Source organism: Chinchilla lanigera, unplaced genomic scaffold (genome assembly GCF_000276665.1).
Source record: "Chinchilla lanigera isolate Chin_1 unplaced genomic scaffold, ChiLan1.0 scaffold00131, whole genome shotgun sequence".
NCBI lineage: Eukaryota > Metazoa > Chordata > Mammalia > Rodentia > Chinchillidae > Chinchilla > Chinchilla lanigera.
This window is the reverse complement of record NW_004955532.1, coordinates 3,099,577-3,120,556: the sequence shown is the minus strand read 5'-3', so window position 1 is coordinate 3,120,556 and position 20,980 is coordinate 3,099,577. Positions and strand designations below refer to the sequence as shown.

Here is a 20,980-nt window from a genome sequence, read left to right as displayed (position 1 = left end):
AAAAAAAAAAAAAAAAAAAAAAAAAAAAAAAACAAAAAAAAAAAAAAAAAAAGAAATAGAGTCTTGCTGTATAGTTCAGGCTGACCTTGAACTCACTGTGTAGCTCAGGCTGGCCTCGAACTTGGAGCAATCCTCCTTGCCTCAGCCTCCCAAGTGGTAGGATTATAGGCATGAGCCACTGTGCCCATCTTGGGTACAGTGATCTTATAGGGCAAGTTATTGTTATTTTGATCTTTCCAAAAGCAACAGCTTTATGCCTTTATATCTTTTAAAAATAATCACTTTATTAAAAATAACAAATCTCACTAATACTTAATGTTTTGTTGTAACTGGCCACTATATTTCTTGTAGCATGACTAAAGCTGTGTCATTTTTCAGTATGACCACATGGCCATACTTTGCTTTCATATGGCCACTATATTAGCATGTCATATATACATAGATATACTTTGATATTTGATAGTCTTTATGAACACAAAACTTTACCAAAATAACTTTCCTTCATTGTTATTCTTTTATTTTCTCCTACCTACCTGTTCTTTCCCCTCTTGTACCTAATTTTTTATCTGTTTATCAATAGATCAGTACTTTGGAGATTCTGAATTTGGAAGATCAGGGTGCACTTCTGAGTGATGATGAAATATTTGCTAGCCGCCAAACTGGGAAACATACCTGCATGGCCTTGCGCAAGTATTTTGAGGCTCACCTGGCCATTAAATTGGAACAAGTGAAGCAGTCACTTCAGAGGACTGAGGGTGGCATTCTTGTTCACCCTCAACCCCCATACAAGGTAAGAGGACATAGCTTTTTTTCTTTTTCTTTTCTTTGTGGTGTTGGGGATTGAACCAGGTGTGTTCCACAAGGTTGCCGAGTTCTGTTACTGAGCTGCACCTCCATCTGGAGTATGTGTTTCTAAAAGGGATGATCTTGTTAATACTTTCAGCATCTACTCCAGCCTGATACTGGCATTCAGATTAGTGGAGTCTTTGTGGGATAAATATTACTGGATTTTACTTGTCCTTTGTAAAATAAGCACATTGAAAGCAGAAATAATGCGTGAATTTTAAGGACTTTGCTCTTGTTTGTAAGTCGCTACTTCTCTAGGGCACTAGAACTAAAGGCTGAGTTGAAATGTTAAAGAGCTTTCTTTTATGAAAAGTACTCAGTAACCTATCTGCTGTGCAGATTTTCTTTTTGGAATGAGTGTAACTCCACTTCCCTATTATTTTGGAACTTACTAGATAAATTTTATGAGCAAGATCAGTGTCCATAGCTTTCAGGAATCACAGATTAGCTGGGCATGTTGTGTCTGTAATCACAGCACTTACGAGACTGAGGCAGGAAGATCTCTGTGAGTCTGAGGCCAACCTGGGCTACATAGTGTGTTCAAGGCTAATCTGAATGACACTGAGATTCTGTCTTGAAAAAAAAAAATCACAAATTAAAAAGATACCTATTACCTGGTGCTTCTTTCTCAAGCTGTGAAACATATGCACAAGGAAACCTTGTTTTTGTTTTTGTTTTGCTAAAATGTTTTCTGAGTGTAGTTAAAACAAAAATTTAACATTATATAATCCTTTTACATATGGGTTATTGATTCAAGAATTGGGAAATTTGAGCTAGGCGTGTTGACTAATTGGGAGCCTGAGGCAGGGGGGTCTCAAGTTCCAGGCTAGCATGGGCAACTTAGTTGGACCTGTCTCAGAGTAAAATAAAATTTAAAAGGCAAGGGTGGGGGCTGGGGATATAACTCAGTGGGAGAGTTCCTTCCCGCATGCTTGAGGTCCTTAGTTCATTTCCTAGTACAGCCAAAAAGTAAAAGGAGTTGTGGAACTTGAACGTTATTATTAAAACTTATGGTCAGGGTGGGTGATACAGCTCAGTGGGGCAGTGCCTTCCTGGCAAGAGTGAAGTCCTGCTTTCGATCCTGGTACCCACAAAAAACAAAAACAAACAAACGCAAAAACTCCAGCCTTTTGGCCAGTGAGTTGTGTTTGATAAGGTAGCAGGTAGATGATAAAAGTTCTATACGATAATAACTTATTTCTTCTTATAGGCATGTTCATATACTCATGAACAGATTGTGGAAATGATGGAATTTTTGATAGAATATGGCCCTGCACAGCTATATTGGGAACCAGCTGAAGTCTTCCTCAAACTTTCTTGTGTTCAGCTCTTGTTGCAGCTTATTTCTATTGCCTGCAATTGGAAGACCTATTATGCAAGGTGGGACCAGAGAGATGTTTCACAAGAAATTCCATCCTGCTCTTTGCTTTTGCAGAAATTGGTTTTGGTTTGATTTGCACATGCTGTACACTTTTAACTTTTACTGAATTGAATTGAAATTTTAGACTTGAGTCTGAGATGAGATTAAGCGTGAAAATGTGACTTTTAATTTATGTGGTGCTTGTTCCTGTATATGGTCTTAAGCAAGGATCGACTTCTGAACTCTCAAGGGAAGTTACATAATTTATGTGTCTTAACTGTAGCGTGGGATTGAGGTCTTCAAACTGGAGTCTGTTATTTGTGTTTAGACTTGCTTTTCCTTAACAGTGATATATAACATTTATCTTACTTTCTCATAAAAACTATATTTTTGCTCTTTTGATTCAGCATAGTATCAGCTGAATAGGATAGGTTCAGAAAAGCGCAGCTGATATAATCAGCAGGTTGGGTGGATTTTCTTTGAGAAGGATATACAAAGGAAGAATTCAGAGTACATTTTGGAAAAGATGAGACCTGAAGAGAAAATAGTATCAAAGTTTTGTTTTGCTGGTAATACTTGGGTTTAAACTCCACGTCTTCATATTGAGCTATATCCCCAACTCATTTTTCGTTTTTTTCTTTTGAGCTAGGGGCTGGCTAAGTTACTAAGTAGCCCCAAGCTTGGCTTAGACTTTCTTCCTGCCTTAGCTTCCCAGTGTGCTGAGATTACGGGTATCCCACCACATCCAGCTCTAAACAGTATTTCTTGACTTCCCTGTAAAGAGGGACTTATTTGGGCAAAGTAAATTCCAAGACATTAAATTTAGTGGGGTGCTTTTGGAGCAACTATTTTCAAAGTTTCTCGCCTTAGGACCCCTTTACCACTTTAAAAATTATTGAGGACTTCAAAGAGCTTTTATTTTTGTTTTATACCTCTTGGTGTTTACTGTATTAGAAATTAAAGTTAAAAGTGAGGCATAGTGGTGCAGGCCTGTGATCCCTGCACTTGGGAGGCTGAGGCAGGAGGATTGCCATGTGTTTCAGGCCGGCCTGGACTACATAGTAAGTTCAAGGCCAGTGTGACCCTGTCTCAAAAAAAGAAAAACAAAAAACCCAGAGGACAAATAATAGCAACAATGACAAAAGAAAAATTTTAAATTAAGAAAATCTAAAGCTGTTTTTAAATATATTGTATAATAATGTGAACCCATTGAATGTTATTATTCTTAATGAAAAATTTCTAAAAAAAGATGCTTTAGAACATTTAAAAATGTCTTAATATACATGTATATGTTTTTTGTGATGTCGCACATTAGTCTCTCAAAGACTACATTATACATGTGAGAAAATGAGAGAAAGGATAGTGACATCTTAGCATTTATATTTCCCTGGAAAGAGCACTGGATCTTGTATTAATTTTTGCTGTAAAAGATGCAGTAGGGCTTATTTGCAGGGGATGTCTTTTTTCATGTACAATAATTACTCATTTATTCAAGTATAAAAGTCTACTTTTATTCAAATACAGTCATGTCATCTTCTGGAATAAAGTCAGAACTCTCCAAACCCCAGACTCCAACCTGAATTTCTTGCAGTTCAATTTCTGTAGAACCATTGGCCTTACTCTCTTTATGTCCAGTAATAGAGCTCTGTATTTTTAAATTTTTTTTTGAGACAGAATCTTGCTGTATAGTTGGGGCTGGCCTTGAATTCACTGTGTAGTCCAGGCTGGCCTTGAATTTACAGTGATCCTCCTCCCTCAGCCTCCCAAGTGCTGGGACTACAGGCATGTGCTACTGCATTGGGCTGGAGCTCTCCTTAAATGAGCACTTCTTGTGCATGTAGCCTGCTCATAGTGCATTGGCAACACAGCTGTCAATGATTTTATCCCATGAATTCTTCACCTAAGTCACAACCTCTTGCAGGCTGGGCTTCACAGAAAGATTTTTTTTTTTTTGTACCAGAAATTGAACTCTAGACCTTGTGCTTGCCAGGCAGGCGCTTATGCCACTGAGCTATATCCCCGGCCCCCAGAAGGAATTTAACTTTTTTTTTTCTGGTGCCAGGAATTGAACTCACGACCTTGTGCTTGCCGGGCAGGTGCTATGCCGCTGAGCTAAATCCCCAGCCCCTTGGGCTTCACAGAGTGTCCACTAAATCAAGTGTTAACTAGAGACTTACGAGACAAGAGTGGCAACAACAATGGCGATAGTTAGTGATGGTCCACACAAATAGACAAAGATTGCAGGGACCAAAATTCAGAAAACGTTGTTTATTTCACATGAGTGCATTAAGTATGTCTGTTAAAACACACATGTTAAATTATGAAGGTTTATATTAAGATACAACCATATCTGTTCATGAAAGTGCGCACATTATTCCATGTCTGCACTGTGATTGGTCACTCAGCAAAAAGTCTGGAGTTCATGTGTTTACCTCTTGTCCAAAAGCACCTGTTAAATATTTACAAATATTTATGTTTAATTATATATTAGTATTATTTTATAACTCCGTTCTGTTGTGTGGTGCAGTGGATGCACTATAATGCATCTGTTTGGCTGCTGAATTTAACCGGGGCTTATGTTCAGCACAGGGTTTGTATTACAAGCACCCTCAAAAATTACGCTAGGGGCTACTATTTCCCAGTTAAGTCTTATTTTCAGGGAAATATGTTAGAAGAATAGCTTGACTTTACAGGCCCTTTGAATCCTTCTAAGAGGGTTTCAGAGACTCCCAGGAGTCCCCTGACCATACTACAAAAACTGCTGTTTATAATTTATTTTTCGGGGTTACTGGGGCTCAAAACCAGGGCCTTGCATGTAGTAGGCCAGGGCTCTACACTGAGCTTTCTTCTACCCCTGATAAGTGTTGTGTTAGAGTATTAAAAAGTAGGTTATTGCAGATCATAGCGGCACACTTATCGTCATGGCAGTAATGTCATGAGTTTGAAGCCAGCCTGGGCTGCATAGACCCTGGTGCCAAAAAGCAAAGAACCAGAGGGTGTTTATCTAGAGAATAGTTTAAAAGATAACGCTCAAAAGATATATAAGAGAGTACTAATACATTTCTTGAGTGGTAAATTGAGTGATAAATTTATGATTGAAAACTGTCTTTTTGTTTGTCTTTCAAATTTGGTACTGGAATTGAACCAGGGAGTCCTAAGCTATATCTTTAGCCCTTTTTATTTTATCTTGAAATAAAATCTTGCTAAATTGCCCAGGCTGGCATCAAAGTTAGCTCCTCCTGCCTCAGCCTCCTGGGTAGCTGGGATGACAGGTGTGTGCCAACATGCCTGACTAAAAATAGATACCTTTGATTTTAAAAATTTATTTAGGGAATGGTGGCAGTATAGCTCAGTGGTAGAGTGCCTGCTTTGCACGTATGAGATGCTGCCAAAAGAAGAAAAGTATTTGTGGTACTGGGGATTGGACTCATGCCTGGTGTTTGCTAGGCAAGTGCTGTATGACTGAGTTATAAGCCCGGCTGGAAAAGCTTTTTTTATTTGCAGTACTGAGTGTTGGACCTAGGGCTTTAGCACTGAGCTGCATCCCTCACCTTTATATTTTTTGGGACAGGATCTTCCTAAGTTGGCCAGGCTGGGCTCCAACTTGCGATCTGCCTACCTCAGCCTCTCAGAGTGCTAGGATTATAGACTTGTGCTGCCATACTTGGCTCATTTTATTATTGTTATTATTAGTATTTTGGTTTTTCTTTTTGAGACAAGGTCTTGCTAAGTAGTTCAGGCTGGTCTTAAACTCACTGTGTAACCCAGGCTGGCCTTGGACTCATAGCAAACCTCCTGCCTCAGCCTCAAAAGTGCTGGGATTACTACGTACAACTTTTATTTTTAAAATTTTATTTTTAAAAATGAAATATTTCAAAATAGAGAATGGTACAGAGGATAATGTAACAATTCTTCCAAACTCATCTTTAGCCAGGGCAAGTTGTATTTAGATTTTCTTCAGTTTCTTTCCTTTTTATTCCTCAAAGTAGGGTTAGGGGTTAGGGGTTAGGGTTGGGTAGGGGTAGGGGTAGGGGTGGGGTTAGGGGTAGGGTTAGGGCTAGGGGTTAGGGTTGGTTAGGGGTAGGGGTAGGGCTAGGGTGTGCATCTTTCCATGCATGTTTTTATATATTTCTGCATGTCCATAAACAATAATATATTAATTTGTGTGTGTTTAAGTTATTTGAAGTTTTCCTGTGTGCACCCTTTGCTACTTTTTCCACCCTTAATGTTTGTCAAATTTATGCATTTAATATTTAAACTGCTATATTTCTATATATAGTTTATTCCCATTCTCATTTAGTGTGTTTTGGTAAGTAAATGATGCTATGAACCTTTTTTTGTAGCCTCCCTTGAGTATATGATGTGTAGAACCTCCATTCTAGGATATCTGCTTTTTTACCTTTATTGGGTATTACCTGATTGTTTTTATTTTTTTATGTTTAATTTTTAAAATTTTTTTGGATTATGTAGTTCAGGCTGGCCTTGAACTTACTTTGTAGCTGAGGCTGGTCTTGCAGCAATTCTTCTGCCTCAGCCTCACTTGTACTGGGATCATAGGTGTGTGCCACCATGCTGAGCAAGATTGTGTTTTTTTGAGGGGGGTGGTTTTGTGTTTTGTGGTTTTTTTGTTGTTATTTTTGAGGCAGGCCTTGCAGTGCTGGCCTTGAACTTGTTTTGTAGGACAGGCTGGCCTCGAACTCATGGCAACCCTCCTGCCTTGGAAGTGCTGAGATTACAGGCATGTACCACCATGCCAGGTGGCAAGTTTGTTTTTAAAATGACCTTAATGGTTGTATTCTCCCACCATCAGTATATAGGGAGTTTTCATTTTTCTATCTTCTTGCCAGTACATAGTTCTTCAGATTTTTAATTTTTATATATCACATTTTGTATTTCATTAATGTTGCAGTTTGAGTTCCTGCTCTTACCCTTCAGAATTTTTTGAAAATGATTGTTAGTGGCTGCAGGATAGTTCATCATACGTCTTTTGGATTTTGTAAAATTTCAGATTTTGGATTTTCAGATTAGGGTTGCTCAGCTGGTAGAAGTCTGCAGCTATTCGAGAATCTGAAAAACCCTCAGCTCTGAAACACTTCCGGTCCTAAGTGTTTTGGAAAGGTATACTTAATGTGAACATCAATATTTGCTTGTACTTTTTGTGTGTGTGTGTGTTAAGGTTTGAACTCAGGATCCTAGTCTTGCTAGGCAAGTGCTCTGCCACAGAGCTATATCCCCAGCCCTTGTTTTGTACTTGTGACTCTGTTCTTAGGGCAGATTGCTAGAGGTGAAATTCCTGGACGAAAAATTATGGGCATTTTAACAGTCATGTCTCATATTGCCAGATTACTTTTTAAAATTTTTTATTTATTTCTTGTTTTTTTGAGATAGGGTCTCACTATATAGTTGAGGCTGGCCTCAAACTTGAAGCACTGTTCTGTGTGCCTCAGTCTCCTGAGTGCTGGGATTACAATCCTGTGTCAGATTTTTTGTTTTTTTTTTTTGAGACAGAGTCTCCCTGTGTAGTCAAGGCTCACCTTAAATTCATGTAACCCACACTCCCCCCCATCCCCGGCAGATTACTTGGTAGAGTTCTGTGTAACCTCAGTAACATTGAAGATTTTTAAAATTAAAAAAAAAAAATTGTCAGTTTGCAGTACATAATGATTACATTCATTGTGGGGAGTTGGTATGTGTGCGTAGCACATCTAAATTCTTTTTTCTTCTTCCTCCTTTCCCTTTTCTCTGTTGGTTTCCTTCCCATTTGAAAAAGATCTATCAAGAATTCTTTGTTTTTAACTGTAGAAGTTTAATAGGTAAAAATTCTGTCACTCTGGTTTTTGGAAGTAATGTCATGGTGACTTACAAATCCTCTCAACATTACCACAAATGATAGACCCACACACGTGGTGTTCTGACATGTTGTCTTTTAAAAACTGTTACTGTTACTTACTGTATTTTCTCATGGACTAATTGTTTTTCCTGTCCAGGAATGACACTGTGCGTTTTGCTTTGGATGTCCTGGCTATTCTCACTGTGGTGCCAAAAATACAACTCCAGTTGGCAGAATCAGTGGATGTACTGGATGAGGCTGGCTCTACTGTCTCCACTGTAGGTAGGTAGTACCTTCCCATTTTTTTGTTTCTGGATGTGAATTTGTTTTTCTTTGCCATTCCGGTGGTGGTTATTTAATGTGATTTTGGTGTATTAGAACAGAAGGTAGTAGAGGACTTTTTGCTTATCCCTTGTAATTAGTGCCGTACAGTTTCACATAAGGGAGTCATGTGAACCTAGTAAACTCCAGGTTTGTGTTTGAGGTATTTCTGCTGTAATAGTTTCCCAAAAATCTTACCTTGTGGTATCTGGCACTAAAAATAAGGTTTATGGGAATAATGATTTAGGGTCAACAGTAAAATACCTAAGCAGCTCCACTAAAAATTAATCAGTAAATTGGTAGCAGCTATCATATAGACACAGTAAAAGAAAATAGCCTGTGTTTGAAGACAGTTTATTAAGAGCAGACTTAAGAGGGTGCTACTGAGGTGAGTATGGGAAATAGTGTGATTGGCTGTGGGTCCTGGTATGTACCACTCTGGAGAGAAAGCCCAAAGTTCTGGTACTTTTTTTTACCCCGCCCTGCCCCAGCCCCAGGACTTCCCCTTCCTCCTCCCTCCACCTTCTCCTTTTCCTTCTTAGGGCTGAGGATAAACTCTAGGCACTGGTTTTTAGTTTTCTTAATACTGTATGTAGCAGAAAAGGTTCCTGCTGCCATGGTAGCAGCTAAGCTGAGGGTTTCTTTCATTTTCTGCAGAAGTTTTCTGCAAAAGGTTTTAATTTATTTCCACTAATTTTTCCACTAATTCTGCACCCTTTATTTAAGTAAAGTTGCATACCAGCCTTGGTGACGTCCCCATAATACAATGACAGCGTTTCCCTTAATTTTTATGTCTGTCCCCCTCCAAGCCCACGCAGTCCTGTGGATTGTGCAGGGCATTGCCCATGCAGGTACTTTTTAACACTAAGCTGTGTAACTAGTTCCATTCTACTATTTATTAGTGTTATATACTGCATTATGAAAACACATTTTAATACAACCGATTGTGTTTTATACAAATAATTCCTTATACTTTTAAAAAAATGAGGTAGGTTCTTTTTTTAATAGAAAAAAATGAGTGGAACGCTAAATTTAGGTTGGGGAACAACCAGTAAAGTTAGCTATTCTTTTCATAAGGAATAATACAGTTTCTCCCTCCCCTTCATAGGTATCAGCATTATTTTGGGAGTGGCTGAGGGTGAGTTCTTTATCCACGATGCTGAAATTCAGAAGTCAGCGCTTCAAATTATCATCAATTGTGTATGTGGCCCAGATAACCGAATATCCAGTATTGGCAAATTTATTTCTGGAACTCCTCGGAGAAAGCTGCCTCAGACGCCTAAGAGCAGTGAGCACACCCTAGCCAAGATGTGGAATGTGGTCCAATCCAATAATGGCATCAAGGTGCTTCTGTCTTTACTGTCCATCAAGATGCCCATCACGGATGCAGACCAGATCCGGGCTCTGGCCTGCAAGGCCTTAGTGGGCTTGTCTCGCAGCAGCACTGTCCGGCAGATTATCAGCAAACTGCCACTTTTCAGCAGCTGCCAGATCCAGCAACTGATGAAGGAACCCGTGCTTCAGGATAAGCGTAGTGACCATGTCAAATTCTGCAAATACGCTGCTGAGCTCATTGAAAGGGTGTCTGGAAAGCCGCTTCTTATTGGCACTGATGTGTCTTTGGCACGATTACAGAAAGCAGATGTTGTTGCTCAGTCAAGGATCTCCTTCCCTGAGAAAGAACTGCTTTTGTTGATACGAAACCATCTCATTTCTAAAGGGCTTGGAGAGACAGCAACTGTGCTGACAAAAGAGGCTGACCTGCCCATGACCGCTGCCTCCCATTCTTCTGCCTTCACTCCAGTAACTGCTGCTGCTTCTCCTGTCTCTCTTCCCCGGACTCCTCGTATTGCCAATGGCATTGCAACTCGGCTGGGTAGCCATGCTACTGTGGGTGCCTCTGCCCCATCTGCCCCTACTACCCATCCTCAGCCACGCCCCCCCCAGGGTTCACTAGCTCTGCCTGGCCCATCTTATGCAGGCAACTCCCCTTTGATTGGTAGGATTAGTTTTATCCGAGAGAGGCCATCACCCTGCAATGGCAGGAAAATCAGAGTGTTGCGGCAGAAATCGGACCATGGTGCCTACAGCCAGAGCCCAGCCATAAAAAAACAGTTGGACAGGCATCTTCCTTCCCCACCTACGCTGGACAGTATCATCACAGAATATCTTAGAGAGCAACATGCTCGCTGCAAGAACCCAGTTGCCACCTGCCCACCTTTCTCCCTCTTTACTCCTCACCAGTGTCCTGAGCCAAAACAGAGGCGGCAAGCGCCAATAAACTTTACCTCAAGGCTAAACCGCAGGGCATCATTTCCAAAATATGGAGGGGTAGATGGCGGATGCTTTGATAGGCACCTTATCTTTAGCAGGTAAGGAGACATCCCCCTCATTTCCTGGAAATTGGACTGATTCTTCTGTTTAAATCAAAGTGGGCAGTACAGTATCAGCATAGAGTGATCAGTTGAGAAGGCCATATGTTGGCCTGCAATACCCGATTGTAACTTGAATAATGTCGTGAATGATGTAAGTATACCGCTTAATGTGAACCATGAACTGTTTGTGTGATTAATGACAATATATTGACACACTTTGTGCTGTCCTAACAAGCAGTATGTTTTCTAGCATCTACAGAATACACTATCCCTTCCCAGGGTGCCAAACTTGTCTTTGTGCTGATCCAAGTTTTTCATTTGATCCTTTACAATCTTACATAAAGGTCATAGCATCAGAGGCTTGAAACGTGGAAATTTTTGTTGTTTAAATTTATAAGCAGAAGTCCTTTCCTTTGGTTTAAAATGAAAACAACCACTGACAGTATGATAGTACAAAAGAATTCACTTTTCAAAACCTAATGTCTGTGTTTTTTCTTTTATCCCTTCTAGCAGAGTTTTCAGAACTCTTTTACATTCTTTGTCTCTAATTTTTGTTTTCTTCTTTTCCCTTAGATTTCGTCCTATTTCAGTGTTTCGGGAAGCAAATGAAGATGAGAGTGGCTTCACCTGCTGTGCGTTCTCAGCACGGGAACGGTTCCTCATGCTTGGCACCTGCACGGGGCAGCTGAAGCTCTACAATGTGTTTAGTGGACAGGAGGAAGCCAGCTATAACTGTCACAACTCGGCCATCACACACCTTGAACCTTCCAGGGTAAGGTCCCTTCCCTGGATGTTGTCAGTTATTCCAAGACGGGTTGGTAAACTGGATGGAGTAAAGGAGGCTCACCTTTCATTTGGCTTACTTTTTGAAGAGTCTCAACTAGAAAGTCTAGTTGAGGTAAACAGGAATGTGATCAAGTTATTAAGATGACAGGAATCTTTTTATTTAATTTTAAAGAGGAAAAAAGTAAAACAAAATTTTAAAACAAGGTAATAGAGTAACAGTGGTTAATACATTGTGTATTGTTACCCTTAAATTAATTATTTAGAGTTTAAGGTGTAGGCATTTAATTGTGCAAACAATATTAGCGCAAACCTTTCTTTTCAGTGAACTAGGAGAAATTAGTACTGTAACAACTTTAACTATCTTGTGTATGTATATATATATTTTCTCTTCTTCTTTTCCCTTCCTTCTTTTCTTCTTTCCCCCACCCTAGTTTCTCTTGACAGGAATCATGTTTGATGTCTTGCGCAGTTTTCCCCCTCCCCTGAAGCTGTTTTTAATTAGTTTAGAAAGAGTTAATATTCTCTTAAATGTAATTATTTTCTAGGACACTACTACTACATGTATTTAAATCTTAGTGGCTTCTGAGCATTTCTTGGTGCTGGAGAGTATCTTATTTTCTCTTTAATTCAACAGTTCTTTATGCATATGTTTTAATATGCTAATGGCAAGTAGCGTCATCTGCATGTACGTAAACATGATCACCCACCTTGGGCCTTCTTCTTCTTTTAGGATGGGTCTTTGCTGCTGACATCTGCTACCTGGAGCCAGCCTTTGTCTGCACTTTGGGGAATGAAATCAGTATTTGATATGAAGTATGTATTTACTTTTGCAGCCTAGAGTCTCTGTACTTACATAATTTATATCTTTCATCTGGTTTTAGCCTAGAAGCCCTTTGGGAAGGAGAAATCATATGAACTGTTTCTAGCTTCCTCTTTATTGGAGGCTCCTGTTTAATAAAATAATTATCTTTCTTAATTTTTAGATATTCTTTAAAGTATTTATATTCCCGTTATGTAAGCGACCCTTCACTAACCCAAAATGGCACTTCTGTGTATTCTTGTGTTCGCGTATGACAGTTGCGCTCTTTGCTATGGTATTTCAAAAGCAAATAGTGCCCTTTTTGCCATTTCTCTAACCAGTGAATTCTCGTTAATTATTTGGGATCTGATGGACATACTGTTGGAGGGAATTTTCTTTTTAACTAAGTGCAGTTGTTTTCTCTTTGAAAGCCAGGGATCTTCAGGTGAGTATGGCTGTGCAAGAGGCTCAGCATCGCCCTTTCTTTCCATTGGCTGAGTGTGTTCTGGCGGCCTGTCATTTCAGTGCTTCTCTTTGTCCGTAGGCATTCCTTCACCGAAGATCACTATGTTGAGTTCAGTAAGCACTCTCAGGATCGGGTCATAGGCACAAAAGGGGACATTGCTCATGTAAGTAGTTAAGGATGCATTGATTTCAAGCTGATCTTACCCATTTGTTCATACTGAAGTCTTCTGGACTGACTGTGAGGATTTTTTAGTCTTCCAGGCTACTAGAAATTAGTCAACAGTTTTCCTTCCAATTAGAATCTGAAAATATGATAAAGTAGTTTTAAGCCATGTGGGAAAAATATAAGAAGGCTGAACATGAACTTAATCTGGCTTTGAGGAAGATGTTATTATTGTAGCAGATATTTTCGAGTTCTTACTAAGTTTTAGATGAAATAAAATCCCTGACTCTGTGGAGCCTCATTAGGGAAATAATAAATAATGAAGCAAATATATGAAATGTCAGATGGTAAGTGCTATGGAGAAAAAGCTAGGAAAGAGGTAGGAAATGCTTGATGATATTGTGGGGGGCTTATGTTTTCTCTAGGGTCATGAGCATTCCTGGGTGATGTGTAGGCAAAGTTGTGAAGGAAGTGTGACAGAGATGCAGGTACCTGGGATGAAGATTACTCTAAAGCAGAGGAAATGGAAAGGAAAAGTCCTTGTGAGGAGAGAATAAGAGAGGGTAAGAACTGAGAGAGGGGGTTATAGCATATATTTAGGGCTTTTGGCTTTTCCTTTGAGTAATATGGAGCCAGTGGAGGGTTAGCAGATGATGTGTGATAGAATGTAAAACATCCCATAGTGTGATTCTGATTTTTGTGAAAGGCAAGAGGCAGCCTTCCAGGTGGGAAGATGTACCACCTGACACATGGCTGGAGCAATGGGGCAGGGCCATGTAGGCATGCAGAGATGATGAGAAACAATGGGCCTAGACCCTGGTGTCTTGGTCACACAAAGTTTGAGAGTCTGTTAGACATTCAGTAGGGATTGGGGCGTTGAATATACAAATTGGGAGTTTAGGAGAAAGGTCTGGGATGGGAGATGGTGATAGTATTTATAGTCATGAACCTGGATGATATCAAGAGGGCAAGAGGAGAGAGAGGATGGAGGATATATCCTCCCATGAGGGGTTACTTGGGAAAGGGAATCAGAGTGGCCATGAGGCTGTGTGAAATCCAAGAAAAAGTGGTGCCCTGGAAGCCAGCAAAAGACTGTGTTTTGAGAAACGATTGATCAGTTGGTCAGAAACTGCTGAGGAGTTGTGGTAAGATGAAGAGACAATTTAACAGTGTGGAGGCTATTGGTAATCGTGTAATGTTATGCTGGTGGGGCAAAAACCTAGTTTTAGAGTGGGTTCATGAAAGGAACAGGAGAGAAACGGACACACTGAGTATAGACAATTCTTTGGAAGCATTTTTGCTGAAAATTGAAGCAGAGTAGTACGGTAACAACTTGGGGAAAGTATGGGGTGGTAAATGTAGGGATGATCTCCCCCTAACATTTTATTTGAAGTTATTAAAACATACAAAAAAATTGAAAGAATAGGACATATATTCACCGTCTAGATTCATTAGCTTAATATTTTGACAGTTTTGTATGTGTGTGTGTGCATCTTTTTAAGTCATTTGAAAGTTGCAAACATGAACAAGACATTTTATCCCTGCATCTTATAGCACGTTGCCTAACAATAATAGACTGTTTGATTCATAGTGACACTTAGCCAATTTAAGATAGTTGTGGTAATTCCCAGATACCACTACTATCCAGTTCTTACTAGCTTTCCCAGTAATTCCTGATGTATTTTGTTGCAAATGTTTGTTATATTTTGTTTTGTTTTTGAACCAGGATCCAGTCAAGATTCACATACTGCATTTGGTTGTTGTGTCTTATTAATGTTTTTATGAGACAGCTTTTATTTATTTATTTATTTGTTTGGTACTGGGTCTCAAACTCAGGACCTTGCACTTGCCAGTCAGGCTCTTGTGCCGCTGAGCTACATCCCCGGCCCTCTTACCGATGTTTCAAAGCCAGAACTATTTCTCCAGTTTTTATGACAATGACCTTTGAAGACACCAGGTTAATTGTCTTGTCCCACGATCTGGATTTGTTTCCTTGTGGTGTCTCTGTGTTTCTGTATTAAAGGAGGACTTTTTTTTCTTTTTCCCAAAGGTGGAGGTTTTTGTTTTTATTTTTGTTTTTGTTTTTAAAGCTTAGACATACTGCAGCATCTGTGTAAGCTGATAGGAAAGATCTGGTTTCTGTATGGGTTGGATATTGTAGACTTTGGAAAGTTTGGGGCTACATTGTGTACATGGGGAGATTTTAAGGAGAAAATGGTATTTTATTAATGCCTTTTTTTCAAAAAGTGTAACCCTTAAGGGATAAAATTCTGTGTGTAAACATTGATCTGTGTGGAGAATTTCCCATTTTTAATATTGGAGGCATTGTCTGTTAGATGAAAAAGGAAGGGGAAGAAAACTTCTGTCTGTGTCTGTGTCTGTGTGGCCCTTGCTGGAGGCTGATCGTAGGGCTTTGAGCATGCAGGGCGAGGGTTTTACCATGGAACTACACCCCGAGCCCCTTGTTTTGTTTTAATCTGTAACGCAGTTTCATTTCTCATTTTACTTGTGGGAAAGGGATTTTTCAAACCTTGAGTGGGAGCCAAAGCACTTAAATTTTGTTTAGACAGATGTAATCTTTGTACTTTCTTGTTGTTTTACGGTATTAGGGCTTTTGTAATTTGGGGAGGGGTATTTGGAAAGCATTGGAGAGGTATTTTATAGTTTCTCTTTAAATTTGGTAGTGAATCAATTGGTCTGATTTTTCTCTTCCCACCCCCTTCTTCTCTAAAGATTTATGATATTCAGACTGGCAACAAGCTGTTGACTCTGTTTAACCCAGATCTTGCCAACAACTACAAGAGGAACTGTGCCACCTTTAATCCTACAGATGATCTTGTCTTAAATGATGGCGTCCTCTGGGATGTCCGCTCAGCACAGGCCATCCACAAGTTTGACAAGTTCAACATGAACATCAGTGGAGTTTTCCATCCAAACGGACTGGAGATCATCATTAATACTGAGATTGTATCCTTTACAATTATGCCTGTCTTTCCATTTGATATCTGGTTTATTATGCAGAAATTACTTGCTTTATCTTTCTACCAGTACCCCTGGTTAAAGTGTCCACATTAGTAGTGATGTAGCATCTTTGGGTTTGAAATGGTAATGATTCTCTAGTGGACTATTGTCACTGTTGGTAAATACTGATGACTTCCACTAGCGTGTTTTCTGTTTTGGGAAGAGGAACATATTCGTGCCTCCCACTTCTCTTGAGTATTGAATAGAGTTTTATCTGTCTTTAGAAGGATTTTACTTTTACTCTGTAGAAATCAGTTGCTAGACGTAAGAGGAAAGTGAAATGCCACTGTTGGGAGAAAGGGAGCTCATGTAGTGTTTTTCTATCCGAGGATGCCGTATGATATTTTCAGGGACTTCATTCAGTTATATGAATTAACTTTTAAAGTATCAGTATATAGCAGGAGGAAAAAATATTTCAGAATTTCCATGCAGTTAGATAAGAACTTTTATTGATAGTAGTTTTCCTTGACTGCGTTCCTCCTAGTGGGACCTTCGAACTTTCCACCTTTTACACACTGTTCCTGCTCTAGATCAGTGTCGCGTGGTGTTCAACCATACAGGAACAGTGATGTATGGAGGTGATAAGCTTTATACCTCGCTGTCTTTCCCCCGCCTGTCCCCTCGCTTGATTAGATACTTCTTTTTTAGAAATAACCTCTCACTTGTGAAAGGTATTTGAAAGCTATAACATAGAAAACGTTAATACCAACGGTGACAAAAGAGAAAGTAAAATGTTGATTCAGGGTGGGAGGTAACTGACTTTAAAGATAATAACTTTTTGTCATTGTTGTTGTTTGTGTTTTGAGACAGGGTCTCACTGTGGAGGCTGCCTCAAACTCATGATTTCCCTGCCTCAGCTTTCTGAGTGCTGGGATTATAAGCATGTGCTGCTATCCCTGGGGATGCTATACCATGTGATGCTATACCTGAAGATAACCTTGTGTAGAAAATTTCGTTCAGTAATTTCTGCATGTATCACTATAAACTTAAGAAGCTTTGCCTTGGTTGTTTTCTTGGGGTGTTGTAAACCTTCAGCTGTCGCACTTGTTAAAAGCTAGACCAAGAGGTTTAGGAAGTTATTGACTCCAGTAGAGTGGATCTGAAAGGTGGATATGTTGAGAGAAACTGACTAAATGTAGAGTAAATTTATTTACAGAGAAACTCACTGAAGTCTTGATTGACCATTAGGATTTTTGCGCTTCTGAGTAGGGGATATTTTTGATTCTGAATCGTGTTTCATTACTACCCTTTTCCCCAACTAGCTATGTTGCAGGCTGATGATGAAGACGACTTAATGGAAGAGAGGATGAAAAGCCCTTTTGGGTCATCTTTCCGAACATTTAATGCAACTGACTATAAACCTATTGGTAAGCACAAAGGGGCAGGCACTATCATTTTTTCATGTCTTGGTGTTTTTTTCTTTTAAGATCTTCCACCTTTTAGGAGGACTGTAACTTTCTATTGAAGAGTACAGGACTTAGGAGATAGTTTTCCTGTAGAGGGAAAGCAAGTTTTAAAAATTTATTGTTTTTATGTTGTGCTTTGCTATGTTAGGGATTGAACCTAGGACCTTTGTCACACCTGGCAAACACTACCATTGAGATACATCCCTAGTTCTTTTTAAAATTTTATTACTTTTTTATTTATATTGGGGATTGAATCCAGGGCTTTGGCGAGCTACATTTCCGGCACTTTTTTATTTTGAGATAGAGTCTCAAAATTTGTAATCCTCCTGCCCTACCTTCTAAGAGTGCTGGGATTGCACATATGTACCACCACAACTGGAAAGATGCAGGTGGTAAGGTTGTAGCAATAGTTTGATTCTGAGCCTTGTCACATTCTGTTTTCCAGCAACCATTGATGTGAAGCGAAACATCTTTGACCTGTGTACAGACACCAAAGACTGCTATCTTGCTGTCATTGAGGTAAAGGGTCCTTGCAGAGGCCTTGTTGTTTTGTTCTTACGCTTTGAATAATTTTTAGGTTATGTAACAGGCATTTTGTGTGACACCAGATGTGTTCTAAAGTTGATAACATTCTTGATTGTAATTACTGATAACCTTCTCAATCGTTAGGATTCTGGAAATAACATAGTGCTAGAGAAATAGTAAGAAAATCTCAATATAAGACAGTGTAGAGTACTGGGCATGGTGGTGCAGGCTTATAATCCCAGCACTTGGGAGTTGGAGGCGGGAGGATCGCTTTGAGTTCAAGGCCAACCTCAGCTACATAGTGAGTTCAAGGCCGGCCTGAGCTACATAGCAAGACCCTGTCTCCAAAAACCGGGAAAAAAAAGTGTAGAGAATCCTGTTTCCTGGATTCACACTGTCATTCCCTCTGTCAGAGGATTCTGGCCCATTCACTTGAGCAACACTGGTTTGTCCCAAAGACATGGTCTCCTGTGCTCACAATCCTTACTACCCACCTGTGTTTCTTACCCTTTCTGTGTCCTATTTATAACATTTCAGAGTTGGCTCAAAAATTTCACATATTAGAAGCTTCGTTAGATCTGAGGTATGGATGTGGTCCTTCTGAAAACTCACTGCTTTCTGTGAACCGGCCGTTTTATTCCAGAATCAAGGCAGCATGGATGCCCTGAACATGGACACAGTGTGCAGGCTATACGAAGTGGGCAGGCAACGTCTTGCAGAAGATGAAGATGAAGAGGAGGACCAGGTCAGTGATACTGAGATTTTTTTTCTGCTAAATAATGCTTCTTAGAGATTACGTTCTTCTGCTCGATGCTTCGATGGGGATTGAAGCATCAGCCTTTGCAGTCTGTTGTATCTGAGAGGCCTGTCTTACACCTACAATGTAGAAGAAAGTGAAATTTTGTTATTACAAGACTTTAATCAGTACATGACTATTCCAAGAGTTCCATTTATAGGTTAATTTGCAGTTTAGCAGTCTGATTTTTGTTGCAGAGATCTGCTTGTTCTGTCTGTGGTATCAGTACCCTGTTCTGGCTCAAGATAAGCAGCCCTTGTATTCCCAGTGTGAATACAAAACAGAAAAGTCACTCTGCTGGAGATGGATTGTAGAAATGGGTTAACCTCGGTAAGGTTTTGTTTTGTGTTTTCTGTTGTATAGCATAGTCCATTTTCAGGGCAATAAGAGTGGAACTTACAGGTAAAGAGAAGATTTTGTGCATTTGAGATTAAATATACATAAATATTAGTAGATAATACCATGTCCCAGTTTTTCCTTTTCCTCTTCCAAGGCAATTTAAATTTGAGGTTATATTGTGGTAGGTGCTTGCCTGTGTGGTGTCAGTGTCGGTTTTAAAGAGTTTCTTAGACTTCTGAGTTTCACCAGATCTTTTTCTGTCCAATAGGCTCATACTTTATGATCTTTCCAAAACTCTCCTGGCCAATTATTTTGTCTAATTTTCTGACAAGTATTGTTGAATACATAATGCAAAGTTGAAATTGAATGACCAGCATCTGACTTTCTCCTGTTATAAGTGTTAAAGCAGGTAAAACGTTTCTAGATTTTGAGTTCATTTCCTTTGGTTTTTTTTTCCTCCTACTCTGGTATGGTTTAGTCCTGGTGCTTCGTCTCTCCCTGCTGCTTTTTCTCTCTTCATTAAAGGCAAAGGGGTACCCTGGGTGAGGAGAGGAATGTGGTAGGAAGTGAGCTTCCCTCTGTTTGCATTACCATAACTCATGTCCTCATCCCTCCCAAACTTTAGTTTGTTTGGTTGTACTGGAATGATGAGCTCAGGGACTTGCACATTTAGGCTAGCACTTTACTGCTGAAATACATCCCTGGTGCCCTCCTTCCTCCCCCTATGTCTTTAAAATTTGAGAGAGTTTCCCTAAGTTGCTGCACTGGACTTGAATTTACTATCCTTTTGCCGCAAGCTCGCAAGTAGCTGGGATTATAGGTACATGCCACCATGCCTGGCTCTCCCCAGCTTTTTAGTAAATCATGCTCAGTGGTTAGCATTAATGAAATAGCTTTTGTTTGTGTCTTTTCTTAACAACATGCACTTAACATTTAAAACATTTTGTCCTTTTTTTTGAGGTAGACTCTTGCTTAGTTCAGGGTGGCTTTGAACTGACTGGCCTGGAACTCACAGGAATCCTCCAGCCTTCAGAGAGCTGGGATTGCAGGTGTGCACCACCACACCTGGCGTAAAAGCAGAAAAAACCTTTTTTTCCCCAGTACTGGGACTTGAACCCAAGGTCTTTACACAAAGCTGGACTGAGCTAATCCATATCCCCAGCACTTTCTTTATGTTTTGTTTGGAGTCAGGGTGCTAAGGTTGCCCAGCTAGGCTCAAATTTGTGATCTTCAAGCCTCAGTTTCATAAGTGGTTGGGACTACAGGTATGTGCTACCACACCCAGCTCACTGCTCTTTGTATTTTGAGATTGGGTCTCACTAAGTTGCCCAGGTTGGCCTTGAACTTGCACTTTTCTGCCTCACCCTCCTTGACATTTGGGAGTTACAGGCATGAGCAAAAAATTTGAACAGGATAATTTTGTGAGTATTTTCTGGGTGAAAGTCAAAAGACCCATTTTTTTCTCGAAGGATATTTTGTTATGCTAGTTTGAGATTTAAGTGTATGTTATAATGTTAGACTTTATAGGTTATGAGCACATAGCTTGTTCTCTAAGTTGAATTGTTCTTTAAATATTTTATCACTTGTACATCAAAGGTGGTGCAGTATACCTGGATCAGAAAGCTAAACAAGTACTTGGCTCAGATTCTCTGTGTGCTCTCGGTTACTGTTTCTGTGGTATGCTCTGACCTGCTGAGTGTGCTCAGAGGTGGTTTGTAATCCTTAGGTTTTTCTTTTCTTTTATACTGAGGGTGGAACCCAGGACCTTTGCACTGAGCTACATCTTTATTTTTTTTTTTCCGGTACCGGCAGTCGAACTCACGACCTCACGCTTGCCAGGCAGGCGCTGTGCTGCTGAGCTAAATCCCCAGCCCCTGAGCTACATCTCTTTAAAGTTCTTTTGTTTTTGTTTTTGAGATGGTTTCACTATGTAGTTCAGGGTGGCCTT

At 39.8% G+C, this 20,980-nt stretch overlaps 1 protein-coding gene across 4 annotated transcripts in view; it reads left to right on the top strand.

Annotated features, from left to right (window-relative positions):
* Window positions 1–20,980, top strand: part of Vprbp (Vpr (HIV-1) binding protein) — a 68,567-nt gene that overhangs the window by 33,396 nt on the left and 14,191 nt on the right. For all 4 annotated transcript variants that reach the window (XM_013507627.1, XM_005410312.1, XM_013507626.1 and 1 more), the window contains 12 exons: window positions 581–790; window positions 2,057–2,226; window positions 8,194–8,318; window positions 9,466–10,729; window positions 11,306–11,504; window positions 12,249–12,331; window positions 12,862–12,946; window positions 15,679–15,912; window positions 16,451–16,544; window positions 17,229–17,333; window positions 17,818–17,891; window positions 18,541–18,642. In XM_013507627.1, coding sequence (XP_013363081.1) covers window positions 581–790; window positions 2,057–2,226; window positions 8,194–8,318; window positions 9,466–10,729; window positions 11,306–11,504; window positions 12,249–12,331; window positions 12,862–12,946; window positions 15,679–15,912; window positions 16,451–16,544; window positions 17,229–17,333; window positions 17,818–17,891; window positions 18,541–18,642 — 2,745 coding nt within the window. The remainder of the gene's footprint in view (window positions 1–580; window positions 791–2,056; window positions 2,227–8,193; window positions 8,319–9,465; window positions 10,730–11,305; window positions 11,505–12,248; window positions 12,332–12,861; window positions 12,947–15,678; window positions 15,913–16,450; window positions 16,545–17,228; window positions 17,334–17,817; window positions 17,892–18,540; window positions 18,643–20,980) is intronic.